Source organism: Cryptomeria japonica, chromosome 7, assembly GCF_030272615.1.
Source record: "Cryptomeria japonica chromosome 7, Sugi_1.0, whole genome shotgun sequence".
Lineage (NCBI taxonomy): Eukaryota > Viridiplantae > Streptophyta > Pinopsida > Cupressales > Cupressaceae > Cryptomeria > Cryptomeria japonica.
In genome coordinates, this window is record NC_081411.1 from 848,398,289 (window position 1) to 848,412,297 (window position 14,009).

The 14,009-nt window shown below is 35.4% G+C and overlaps 1 protein-coding gene across 19 annotated transcripts in view; it reads right to left on the reverse strand.

Annotated features, from left to right (window-relative positions):
• Positions 1-14,009, reverse strand: part of LOC131074845 (probable E3 ubiquitin-protein ligase HIP1) — a 59,953-nt gene that overhangs the window by 15,406 nt on the left and 30,538 nt on the right. Inside the window, exons 4-8 of one of the 19 annotated variants that reach the window (XR_009113130.2) lie at positions 2,889-3,011; positions 2,688-2,782; positions 2,187-2,339; positions 1,723-1,802; positions 1,437-1,564 (exon numbers count right to left, since the gene is read on the reverse strand). The exons of 10 other annotated variants lie outside the window; for them this stretch is intronic. Coding sequence is in view for 3 of the 9 variants with exons in the window: in XM_058011566.2 (XP_057867549.2) it covers positions 5,573-5,633; positions 5,714-5,802 (150 nt within the window). In the remaining 6 variants the exon portion in view is untranslated. Of the gene's footprint in view, positions 1-1,436; positions 1,803-2,186; positions 2,340-2,687; positions 2,783-2,833; positions 3,012-4,820; positions 5,634-5,713; positions 14,004-14,009 lie in introns of those variants that run through there. 8 more of the 19 variants (XR_009113129.2, XR_009113128.2, XM_058011567.2 and 5 more) reach the window with 8 other exon arrangements.

The window sequence follows — 14,009 nt, forward strand, 5'->3', positions numbered from 1 at the left end:
CAATAGTGGAGCCGATGCCAACAAAGCTTTATTTACCATATGGACCTTCATGAATCATAAGATGAATGCAAAATGATTGGTGGAAGCCAAAGGCACCAGAAGCACAAAACCAACCATACCCTCCATGAGCCATTAGATTGAGAGATCCAACAGCTTGCAAGAGCCACCATTACCACAAACAAATATCTCTACTTATCATTAGCTTGAAATATGTCAAAAATAGGATCACCATGCATTTTAAACTTGGGGCTTAATTGTGGCATTCAAGACTGAAAAAATAACAGTGGGCAGAAGGATCAAAGCATAGGGGCACAAGACAATAGTCATATAAAGATATCTCGGATTGGTTATTGGCACAAAGGGCCATGAACCAATAGCAAGGGAGCAACGAGGTTAGGACATTCAATAGGACCCATTGAATAAGATCTTGGGTCAGCAGTACGCATCAAGTGCACCAAAATAATATGAAGACCCAGAAAAAGGGGAATGTGATGAGAAGTTACAAGAATTAAGAGTTATAAAAAAGGAGTGCAGCATTTGCAATATACAAGGCATCTCTTAAATGACATTTGCAGCATTCTTTGGACTTAACTTTATGAGTTGAACACTTTATTTTCCAATCCTAAAAGCATATTTTTCTTCTTGGCATGGTGGAACATACTTCATTGGTAATAATAGGGAGCAAGAGAGAGTTTTAAGGAACGAGAGAGAATCAAACAGAACAGGGAGAAGAGTATCAGAAAAACTAACATTAGAAGTAAGCTAAAAAACATAGCTAAGTAGAATATAGCATCCTATGCAGCAGAATGAAAATGTCTAAATGAATAAATTAAGCTATAGTTGGCAAGTGATTTTAAAGATTACAAAAGTAAAACGCACAAGAGAATTTCAAATGTTTAATTACTATTTCAAATTTTGAAAAATCTGCCAGAAGAATAAGTTGTAAAAAATAGGACACAACAGATTTAAAAAATGAGACCTCTCAAGTTTGCACTCATTGCATGCTAGTGCAATAAGTGCAAAGACTGAAATTCAAGAGAATATAGATCAAATAGAATATTCTAATTACTAAAAAGCTATCACTTTGATTTGATGTGCCATGAAAGCTACTTCATATGCCACTATTGCTTTCCAATGTCAGCGATGGAAAAGAGAAGCTGTCAGGCTAAGCTAACCTATCCCCTCTATGCAAATCAATATATGTATAATATCCCTGGGCATGTCGTAGAAAAGATGAATTACAACCTTTAAATCGTTTGCAAAATATTCCCTGAATTAAGTAGCCATTAAAAAATTAATTGTCAGGATTTCCAAATAAAGATAGGCAGAGCTCAATGGTACTTAACAATTGTTGCCATAATGGTCAAACATCTAAAAATGGATAGTCTAAAGCCAGCTATTGAGAAGTAATGGTATTTCATGACATCTTTGCTCACCCTTTTTTGCAAGACATGTTACCAGAAGTTAACACCTGGGAGTAACTTTGCAGAAACATGCTCCAGACATAATAGTTGTATTGAACAAACCCGCTCAAGCAAAATGCCTCTATAATTTGAGACAGCAACTGTTGCAATCAAGGTCAGAAATAAAAGCAATAATCACCATAATGCAGCATACTTTAGCTTCTCTTATTTGTTTTATGAGTAAATTGTAATTAATTCTTAAATATCACAAAGGGCATTCTCATTCTGCAAAATCCATGATTGTACCAACTTCGTGTACCCAGGAGAAAGGCTATAGTTCAATTTGTAGTATTAGGTGTCTTATATCAATCCAACCACTGCCAGCATGTCGCAAGCAACCTGTACATATAGGTGAACTACTAATCATTCCGAAGACCTCATCTTGCATTCATATTGAAGCTATCTCACAAAAAAGAGGGGTTAAGAAGCAACAGTCCCTAATTTCACAAAGCATAGGAGCAGACTGATATTAATGGAAGCAGTTTAGGATGTGGAAAAGTCTCTTGGGCAGAGTATAAGTTTCAACTCATGCCAGATTCAGAGAACTATATGTGCTATTCTAAGATCAAAAATGGAATTTTACATTGGAAACTAAACTGGAACAAAGTTCAGAATAGGAGTACTAAAGCCACTAAATGATCCTTATCAAAAGAGTAATCTATCTCAGTGGAATTCACTGCACTATTAAATAAAGGATATAAGTGCACATGTGAATTGACTTACCAGATATGTGCATCATGTCACCACCAGTGCACTAGCTAGGGATCGCACATCTGAATGTTTCATGGAAAATATTATCAAGTTATGGATGTGATGCCAGCCGAAATAGTAAGTGATGAACCTCACTTATTCTTGAGTAATTTTTGGCAGGAATCACTGAAAATAGTGGAAACAAGAATTAGAAAAAGCTTGGCATCCACAAAATCAGAAATTTTGGCAAAGAAGCTATCTTCTGTATCTTTATCTTAGATGGTGAACTATAAACCCAGGATTCCTAAGCAGTGTTACAATTACAACCGACCATCATTTGAATATTAAAGTCGATATGAGCCTTCAAGCACCATTTGATTGACTACTTGATCAAAACTAGTGTAATTCAAGACTTGTGGAGAAAATTATGGATGTAGTGAAACTAGTTGAAGACTGCATGTCTAGTGTATAAGGAACAATGTTGTCAGTATGAATATAAGGCAATCCAGAAATCGCGCCATGTTCTACTTATACCTTACGCCATATAGACATGTCTTCCCTGTCACGGTGAAGGAAAAAAATTCCTACTGAGATTAGGATTCCAGTCAGATTGTTGAAACATAATGCAGCTGCAGATCAAAACAACAAGGTTTCATGTTTCAATGGTTAAAATGCAACAAAGAGAGAAAGCAATAGAAACTGAAACAACTCCAGCCAATGTACCTTCCAACTCACCTCTTATTAGATAGGAAAGATCTGTGCTTGGTGATCTTAGCATGTCTCTAGGCACAAATAACCACAGGGATGTAGCTTAATGTTTTATCTGACTTCAAAGGCAGCATAAGAATACATAGCAATCTGTAATTTAAAGAAATTCCAATCATTTTATTATGTGTCTTAATGAGCGACTAGTATGGATGTTATTTTCTGGATTAGACTACATAAAAGAACATTTGCAGCTTGTCCAGGAAACTCACATATGTGGATGTGATTCTCCCCAATTTACCAAAACTAATTTTATCAATTACTATGTGAATCTCAATTCATCATCAATCGTACATCTCAAATTTTATATGCTGACAATAGTTTCATCTGTTGTAATGTTTGATTGGAACAGAATTCACGTATATTTAAAGGTAAAGCATTCATTGAACATCATCATTCTACGTCTTAGGGAAAATATGGTGAAGATGACCATGGAATTCATATAAAATATTTCATATAATGTTATTGTCCTTACAATCAATATGGCTTCAGTCCGCCAAGACATCCCAGTATTAGTTGAGTTGACCAAAAGATGACTTCCAACTCAACATCAATCATGCACCTTAAATATTTAAAAATAATTGGGTTGAAGCCACCTTCTTTCAACTGTTGGAATATTTGGATGAAAAAGAATTCATGTGTCTTCAAAGGTAATATGCATTCATCAAACTACGTTATTCAAGGCTCTATAAAAACATTGTGAAGATGGTCACAATCTCGTAGGCAAATAATTCACATAACTTTGTAGAGTGTTGTAACAACCGGTACAGATGCAATTCTCCCCAGCACACCAATGTTATTTGAGTTAATTAGGGCATGCCTCTCCACTCATCATTACTTGTGTATGTTATTTTATTGAGTATTCATTGAACTATGTTATTCAAAGGCTTTGGGAAATTAAAGTGAAGATGACCACACTATTATTGGCAAATATTTCATGTGATATTCTCTCAAAATGGGAGCATTTTCTTATGTGGAAATGGCATTTCACTCTACGACATGCTTATGTGGCACCTGTTGTTCTAAGGTTTTCGACATGTTAAGCTTGTTTTCTTAGTCTTGGTTTTACTGGGACCTCACCTGACAATCTGGGTTGTACTAATAAGGGTGGACATGTTTTTCAACATAGGCAGGGTATTATACCATACTTTGCTCCAAATTGTAGTTGATTCAGGAATTCAACTGATAATGCAACCAAGCTTTAAACAGATCTGTTTGGGTAAGAAAATGGTTCAAGAGTGAATTGGTCTATTTTGTATTTAAGGCAGATCTGTATGGTTAAAAACCCAGTAGAGTGATTCAGTCTCTTGCAGATTTATGAAAGATCTTAATCTATTGCAAATTATAGAAAGATCTGTTTATCTATTACTATATGAAAGGTTACTTAAATGTTATTCTAAATTGTTGGAGGCATATTGCTATTAATATTGAGTCAAGAAGCAAATTGGTACCTTCAGCCATTGTTACTCAAATTGAGACTACTTATTTGAGGTTCTCTCATGTTGACTTGTTGCAGATTTTAAGGGTTACTTCTGTTATGAATTAGTTTGCTAAACTACAATCAAATCTTTGACCTGGGAAAGTAGATGGTGATAATGTTCAAAGTCATTTGTCACACAATGTCTTGTGCAATTTAGTCTAAAGTGATAAGAACTCAAGTCTCTTATTCACATGTCTTATGATTAATGTATACTGTTGAGTCGTTGACAATATAGTTTAAGATCAATATATATGTTGGAAACACAGTGATATGGTTTATTTCACTCCCACTTAATATAATGTATCTAAGGAAACAAGTTCCAAGTTAACGAAAAATTATAACACCACTTTATCAAACATGTGCATTATTCATGGATGAACCATGTATTAGCATAGTTTTTTGTCTTCCCAGAAAAATCCAGATTCATGTCACCTTTCCCCATATATACATACAAGAAAAAGCCTATACAGCTCTTAGCTAGTCTGGAAATAAGATGATTCTTCTATCAAACATATGATAAACTGTCATACCATTACATACTGCTTAATTTGTTTAGCAGTATCTTCTCAGTTTTTCAAGCACAATTGTCACATTGTAAGAACTTTTGAAATGGTAAAGAGAACTTTGTTCCCTGGAAAAATTTCCAGCATAAGCAAAATTCTTTAGCATATCCCAGAAATCACTCTTCTATAGTCCCTTCTATGGCACATTGCTTGTACCTTACAATCACAGGACCTTCCTTGGATTATACAATACTCAAAAAAAGAGGTGTAATGCACCATGTAAAATGCACATTCCTCACTGAGTATCAACTGAAATCTTTGCATCTGGAGGACACCCTATCATCAATAGGATAAGTCACCTGTCATAAATCTTTCCAAATGGATCCTATGAATAGAGCTATTTACAAAGAAAACTTCTGGTTGCTAATGCAGGTACTACATGCACATGCATGGACCCAGATATAAGTAAGTAGGTGGATAATAATTTTGTTGCAAGCTATGTATTCAACATTGTATATCACTCGCCTCAATCATCCAGAACCTGAGACAATTCAGAGACTTCCATATGGCATTCATAACTGCCAAGGAATTCCATTTGGATTTTCATGGATGTTAGGCCCTGAGAATTGTAACTAACATTCATCTCAGGAAACTCAAATAGCCATTATACACTAATGAGCTTTGTAGTTGAAACTCACTTTCTGGACCAGGACACTTTTTCCCTGCATTTGACTGTCAAGTACATGAACACAAGAACATTGTCAGACAACAGTACTACTCTAGACACCAACTTAAGGAAAGCTCATCCTTACCAGTTTGAATTCAATATTTGAAGCATCTTCGTGAATTTCATGATCTTAAGCCGGCAACAAATAGCAAGCACAACAATGGTGCTTTCATCCTGAGAAATAAATTGTTCTTTTGCTTTAGATCTGATTAGATGTGAAAGAAATGTATGGATGCTGTTTACAAAAAAATACAAATTTAAAGAGGCAATGTGTTAAAGAATGGATGTTAAAAGATATAACACTTTGTAAAGATAACATACCTCAGACTGCTAGCTTACCAATATAAAACACTAGCTGTTCCCGATAATTGCAACACAATTATTTACCTGCACCAAAGATCTGTCTTGACAATGTCTATCATCAATAGCCTTTCTATCAACAGCGACTCTCTGAGAAATTTTTTCAGGAGTTCGAGAAGAAGAAAATTTTGTAGTTATTTATATATGTTTTTATGTATGCGATTCAGCCCTCTATGAAAGTCACCACCTGATGTGTCCAGGCAAGCCGGTGGAATTGTCATCGACTTAAAATGAGTTCACATGATACCAACAGAGAAAAATTGAAAACCATGATGGCAATTTGGATATATCTGTCAGTTTTGTACACAAGGAGATCTTTAATTGTTACTTATTGTAGTTCCTTTAGTAATTTACTCCCCAAATGACTAACAGTCCTCTCATATAAAACATGGTGTTTCTAAAAAATCTGTAAGCTAAAACTTAAAATATTAGTATAATAAAAAGAAGTTAACAAAGCCAGATGGTAACATTGTTGGAAGATTAAGTATTCCATTTCAGACAAAAATATTTATTCTGGATCCATATTTTAAAGTGCTTTGCTCCACCGTTACAACCTAAATGCCTTCACTAACCAAAAACATGTCTTTGCATCACCTTATATCAGTGTCCCACAGGAACCAATCACCCCCCCAAAAAAGTGCCATTTCATTCCTCCACCACCGCTGTCACCTGCAGGAGGGTAGATCCTCAAGATGTCCCCGCCAAAGCAGAGTGCATCCTGGGGGCGTCCCCCTGCAAGAGGCATTAAGGGGACTCCCTGACATCCCTGAGATGGTCAGAGGATGCCTAGGCATTCCATGCCCATCCCAGGGATGCTGAGAACCCAAGACAAACAAAGTTTCTCAATGTCATGACAACAATTTTGATTTGTGTCAAAGCCTTAGACAACATGATGTCATGTACAATGGTTGATCTTGGAAAAATAAGGAATATTTACAAGGTATTGTATTGGAGGCACAATATGAATAGAGTATTAAAATAGGCTATAATTATTATTGTTATTGGTTGCTTAGTGAACACTCCCATATCATAACATTAGGAAGGTGCTAATCAGATATTTCTTAATTCATACATCACGGACACCTCTGGCTTAGTGGAGAGCAGAGGAAGTGATAAGGGTGGGATGGTGGTGGATGTCATAAATGTCTCAGTTTTTGCTGACTGCTGTAAGGATTTTCTAAATACAGAAAAGAAGATAAATAAAAAGATTCTAGAATCAGAAATAATGAGGATTTAGTGTTGAAGAAGACATAAGAATTGCAGGGAAGACAAATCACATATGTATAATAAAATAATATATTCATTATTAAGTAGTTTAATAATTATAAATATCGATTAGTTTAATAAATATTTGGTAGTTTGAACTTAGAAGTTCACAATACATTATAGATATTAAATAAATCATAGATGATAGAATCTTGATAAATTTTGGTTTTTGTCAGTGCAATCAACTTTTTTGTTTTATAGCAAGGAAGCCAAAAACATACGATCAATGGATGTGCACACATTGGACCAACCATGAAATATGTTTTAACATATACATTCCAAGAAAGGTAATCCTTTGACTCAAAAGTAGAAGAATGACATATTAGTTCACCATAAACTGTCTTTGGCACAAGACAATTCAAGGTCATAATTACTTTTGATTATATTATAATTATTATATTTGTTGCAACTTGCAAATTTCAAATAATATTGAATTTATTGCATGATGTGCTTACTCATTCCATATATGCAATGAACTTAACCATCAATGGGATTATATCAATAGCTATCAAAGATAGTCAATCAATTGCCCTTGACGATATTGATTCAGATTCAGAATGGATTGTAAATGATGAGAACCTTGCTATATTCAATGAAAGTTAATGATGAACATGAGATCAATCAAGCCTGGACCTTAGAACTTCAGCATCATGATCTGCAGCCCCCTAGTAAATTGTAGTAAATAGCTCTATTGGTTATCTCTGTATTTTGTTAATTTGGAGGTTGAATTTGTATTTTGTACTTTGTAATTGATTTCTAGGTTCAAATTATGAACTTGCAAACATAAAGGACAATATAGTAAAGTACCATTTAATATAATTAGCAAGCTCAAAATTAATTAAAAAGATACATATTTCATGTCTTACACTCTTTTTGTTCCACGAAATTTATTTAGAAAAAAGTATTTTCTTCTCCATTTTTGTTTTTTTTGTTTCAAAAACTCTAAAGGTTTCACTGACTAATTAGGAATTTTTGGTTTGCCACGTCAATCAATCGTGAGAAAGATTTTTCCTACCATGGTGACTGGTGCGAATGACTCGCTGAGCTACCAGTTCACGGATTCCATGTCATTCCCATATATCAACTTATTGAGAAAGACATCACAAATTACTTTGTGCTCTTGGCCAGCTAGTGGTGTCAGGTTGTGGATGTAGTGTGTTTGCCTGGTGAAATATATAGCCACATCCGTAAAGACCAATTTATTTTGATTATCATCTTTTCACCATGAAAAGGTAAAAAATGCGATACAGGTTTGTCTTGAGCTGTAAGAGAAAGAGGTGTATAAGATTTGTTGTTAAGGGTTAATTTTAGTATTTTACCATTGTCAGGGATGGCAGAGTGCTTCTACATCCCACCACTACGGTAAATCTGACAACCCCCTTTGTTTGAGTGTATTGTGGCCATCTGAAAGTCAAGCCAATTACTAAGTTTAACTTGAGACCATTTTCAAGTTGCTATTATGTGGCACCATTTTGCAAGGACAGTTCAGTTGGGCAACAAAGACTGTGAAACTGCTTCCTTTGATGAATTTTGGTATTGAACATTTGTCCTGATTAGCCAGTTTCTTCTTACATTCTTCAGGATGATATTTGACACATCTATTTGGGACACACATCCACAGAAATCACCAACAATGTTGAATGTTAGAAATTCTGTGCCTTGTAGGGCATATGGCTCAAGTTAGGCGGCAATTGTGCTCCGCATTGCGATTTCCAATTTAATCTTGGATAGACCAGCTAGGCATTTTGTGCAACTACTACCATTTAATACACTGGTAGTCATAATGTTTAATGAAATAGAGTTATTCTGAGGTATTTCCCTGAGATGGTTTTAAGTTCTATACAGTTCTTAACAATATTCACACGTCTGGTAATGCCTCCCACCAATTCATGATTAATTTTCTACCCAATAGTGAAATAGTTGAAAGAGAAGAATGTTTAAAAAATTCAAATTCCTTATATCAAATCAATCTTTCTTCAAACTAACGAACATCAATGTTAACTTAAGACTTCTGTCAAGTAGCAAATATATAATCCCCTTGAAGCTATGATGGCTCAAAAGCCTTTAAAATTCCTAATTTTGAAGTACACCTACAAAGATTAACTACAAAGGTCAAGTGAATTGGATTCAGCTGCTATCCAAGACCATGACCAGCATGCACCAAGGTAGATAGAAATATTGCAGAATCCGATGCTTCTTTTAAAATCCAAGACCATGAACAACATGCACAAAGGTAGATAGAGGGATTGCAGAATCCAATGCTTCTTGTACTTCAATCTTGTAGGCATTTGGTGCTCTCATACGACTAGGTTTGATCCCAATAGATACTTAGGGTACAACTTAGTGAATGATAAATACACTTTTTATGATGATATAAGTTACCAAGTTCTTTAGTTAGGCCCCCATACCTATACCAGAAAGGACAAGTCCTGCTCCAAGGACAGTTCCACCTGTGTTCACATAGGGCATGGCCCTACCATCGCAAGTACCCTACACGTGGGGATCAAGGAATCCAATGTTTCTTGTAGACGCTGTTCTCATACCGCTAGGAATCTCTAGAACCTTGTCTAAAAACTCTTTGTCCAACCATTGCCTTGTGATCTTCTTTGCATCCATCCTTGTCAAGATTTTTCCTTCACTTTGATCTCTACCCTTACATTATCCAAGGTTACAATATCCCTCTCCTCTACTAATGGGTCCTCTTTGTAACTTAGTCCTCCCAAGAGTAACAAGATTCCTTACCTCGCCTCTTGTTGAAGCCACTGCGATGGTGCAAGAAAATAAATTACAAATAACAAATCCAATCAATATGAAATTTATATTGTAACTTAGCAAGGCCTAGATCTCACTTCCCATAAAAGATCTCCAAGAATGTCATTGATTTGCTAAGGGTAAACTTGATGGAAAACCCAATTTGTAATAGCGTATTGCAAACAAGTCCAAATGCCTCCAAATGAGTACTATAAGTGGATCAATGTGTCCTTGTTCAATCTTATAGAATATAGGGGAAAATTCACTAATTTTTTGCCTTGGGAGAAAATTTTGTGGAAACCCTAATTTTGCAACTACTCGCTCCAAATGACCTCAAATCTATACTATAGTGGATTCAATATTGCCTTGAAAAACTCTTTCAAAACCAAATAGATCACCAAAATGACCTATAACATAAAGAAAAAATAGTCATGTTTGTTGCCTTCATGGTGCTAAGTTCATACTTTGATACCACTTGTAATAAAACAACTTGCACAATTAAATAATATAGTTGGAAATATGATACAAATATTTAATAATAATATGCCACTTTGAGGGAGCAACTTCCTGATCTGCTTAAAGGGGATACCTCCTATAATCTTCAATAAGAACACAATACTCAATATGGTGATAATAAACTAGACACTAGCTCCTATATATATACCGTACTTATGCCCTGGATTTCACCCAAGCCAACTTGGATACCTAAATATAACACCATCTAAATAAGAATACAATAATGATCATATCACTTAATAAGAGTTAAGGTAGACATAAGCCAATGACTCGTAACCCTATGCAATGATGCACATTATAGCATCTAGGGCATATTAGTCTTTGGGTTCTTCAATTAAGATCAACATCACCATATTGGACACAACAAGTCATAGTCCATGTATGGATCTACCCTGGGTTTATCTAGGGCACGACCCTATACTCTTGGATACATGTGGGTAACTCCCATGCCTTGGGCAAACCCAATGCAAGAAACATCAAAAAAGTTTAAAACAAATAAAGAAACCTACAAACTCTACAAATTTTATGTCATAAACTCTATAAATTTTGTGAATATTTTTTCAATTGCAACTTGCTACAGACTTTTCAAAAAGTATGGCTGCATTTATAAAAGAAAGCTTAGGTCTCCATGATTTTATAATAAGAACTTGAATTTTTACATATCGATATAAATGTTTATAATATTGTTTTGAAGTTTAAGTTGATTTTTCATTTTGTTCTAAATTAACTTGCTTATTTTGACCTGATTATGGGCTATCAAGGGTATGGAGATACTAACAATAAGGCAAGGTAGCATACACCAAGTTTGATGCTAGACCAGATTATAAGTACAAAATGGGCTGGAACAATTATGTTGAGATGGCGGTGAGTGTATTTCATTCATATAATTATTGGTTGCATAGCTTCTTTTCAAAGTTTCTCTCAGCTAAATGATCATAGTGTTAAAGTCGATGACACCTTCCAAGGAGTTGTAGAGGGGTAAGAGGTGACCTATTAAGCCTAGGATAGGGAATAGTGCGACGAGCTGATGGTGAAAGGGAAGCAAAAGGTGCCACAGCAACAAGGATAATTCCTTTCTCAAGTAGGAGATTAAAAATCGGAGACTACAATTTGGGAGTTGACCAAGGAAAATGATGGTGAACCTTGCATAGGTATGAGAGCAGCCATGACCAGCTTCTTGTTGGATCCAAATCATATGTGTGGGCAGATAAATATTTCGACATGGCCTAGTCCCTGAGCTATACTACAATGCTTTTGAATGTGATGGGTATAACAAAGGATGTTGTGCACCACGTCAAAGCATATTTCAATTATTCCTTGCACCATCTCCATGCCATGAAGCACCATCAAGAGCATATGTAGCAAGGCATCGATGTAATTACCAAGTTATTACAATTGACATGTTTCCCTACATTTTTATGTTAAACCAATACTTTCTAATTGCTATGACAACGAGGATGTTGATAAGGCAATTCAGGTTTCTCCATCTACAAAAGGTGGAAAATGTCTTTAATGTAAGCATGATTAAGGGCAGCAACGATGCCTACATAATTTTCCTTTCATGACTCTGTGGTTGAGGCTATAGTAATTTGCGTCTTCTACTATGAATGCTTCCAGTTTTGGTTTTGGTTATTGGTGGGTTCGTCTCTATCGGATGTCCTGTTGCTGGTAGTTGGAAGACTTGGAACTACTAATCTAAGCTTAGCATGGGTTAATTAAATTAATTTCCTATTTCTAGAATGTTGTGGCTTGATATGTTTTTGTATTGATGTCATTCTGACTGTTATAGTCTTGATCAACCTTCTCATCAACTATGCTGCTTAGGGATTTTTTCTACTATTTGTTGTCAGATAATATCTAGATTCTAGATGGATATATCTTTATAGAATGGGACTAATGAACTACATGCTACCAATATCTACATTGAATGCTCTTTTTTGCGGCTTCTAGGTACCTAACCCAAGTAATATAGCAAAGAAAAAATCCTTACTTTTTCCAAATAATATTTTGAGATTTTTCTATTTATAATCTTTTAGTATGTGAAATATGCTTTATTTAAAATTAAAAATAATAAAATAGCGGATAGTTGGATATTTTTAATTTTCACAAGTAAATTTTTTTTGGAGTTTAAATATATAGTTATTGGAATAATTTTTTTAGTTAATATAAATCTCAAGTTTTGAGAAGGCATGCTTATAGCAACCTCTTAAGTATCCTATTTCTTGTCACATTACTATTGTCATTGCAGCTTTTGTTTCTCATTTCTAGTAACATAAGTAGAGACATGTTGGCAGCAACAATGATGGAAAACTGAGAGGGGGGGGTGAATCAGTTTTCACCAAACTTAAGCAAATTAACCACAACTTCAGATATGATCGTTAACAACAAGAACAAAGATAACAGTACCCATAACACACAGATTTTGACATGGAAAACCCGATTAAAGGAAAAACCACGATGGGAACCTACCCACAATATGATGATACTCTGCAGTAGTATATGTAAATATTACAATGGGTAATGCACATGCATTCAGGCACACTGCCTAGAGCTCACTGCTCAAAACAACAAAGGGCTACAAAGGAAGACTCACTGCCTTACAAAGATTGGACACCAATCTGGATTACATGAACTAAAAGAATAGTGTCTTCAAATGCATGATCACAGTTCTGTTTAAGCACACTGTCTGCTCTACAACTCTCTTCTTCACTTCATCACTCTTCCGAAAGATTAAATGCTTGTTCGCACATACAACACGCTCAAAGAACGCAGACATACAACTTACATGATTATTACACTTACTTATACAAATCATCAACCTCTATTTCAAGGTCGGGTCAACTCATTAGACCTAATTACAAAATTACATTACACGATACATAAATCAATATGCAGACCAATACAATGTCGGCAAGGACATAGCATGGACCTAAATCAAAACCTTGAGCATGCAACACCATCGAATATCTCGCCAAGATCATCCGCAACACGCAAGAATCATCGGGTCGGCCAGAAAGTCGTATAACACGAAGAATACCAGCAGACCAAGAAAATCTTCAATAACACGCACAACGATCAATGCGGACCAGCAACACGGATAGAACATGGTCTAGAAACATCAACAAGCAACGTGAACTCCACCGCAACAACTTGGATTACTAGAATCATCATCATTTTTCTACCGGAGCTCAAGAATACCAACATAACTTACTGACAATCTAATAGATACGCTTGTGAAGTTTCAAATCATGAACCACTTGGACTGAGGCCACACATGAACGTCCCAAACACTCTCCCAAATCCGCTCAACATAATGAATCAATTTCAGAGCAATACAAACCAAAAAGCACAACTCTGCAATACATAACCAATCATCACACCGGACCTCATAACTCGATCAAATCACCTTCCGGAGCACTGAAACTCATGCTGAATCAACTGAAGATACTTATCTCTGAATCCTTAAATCCGCATCAGCATATCTGCAA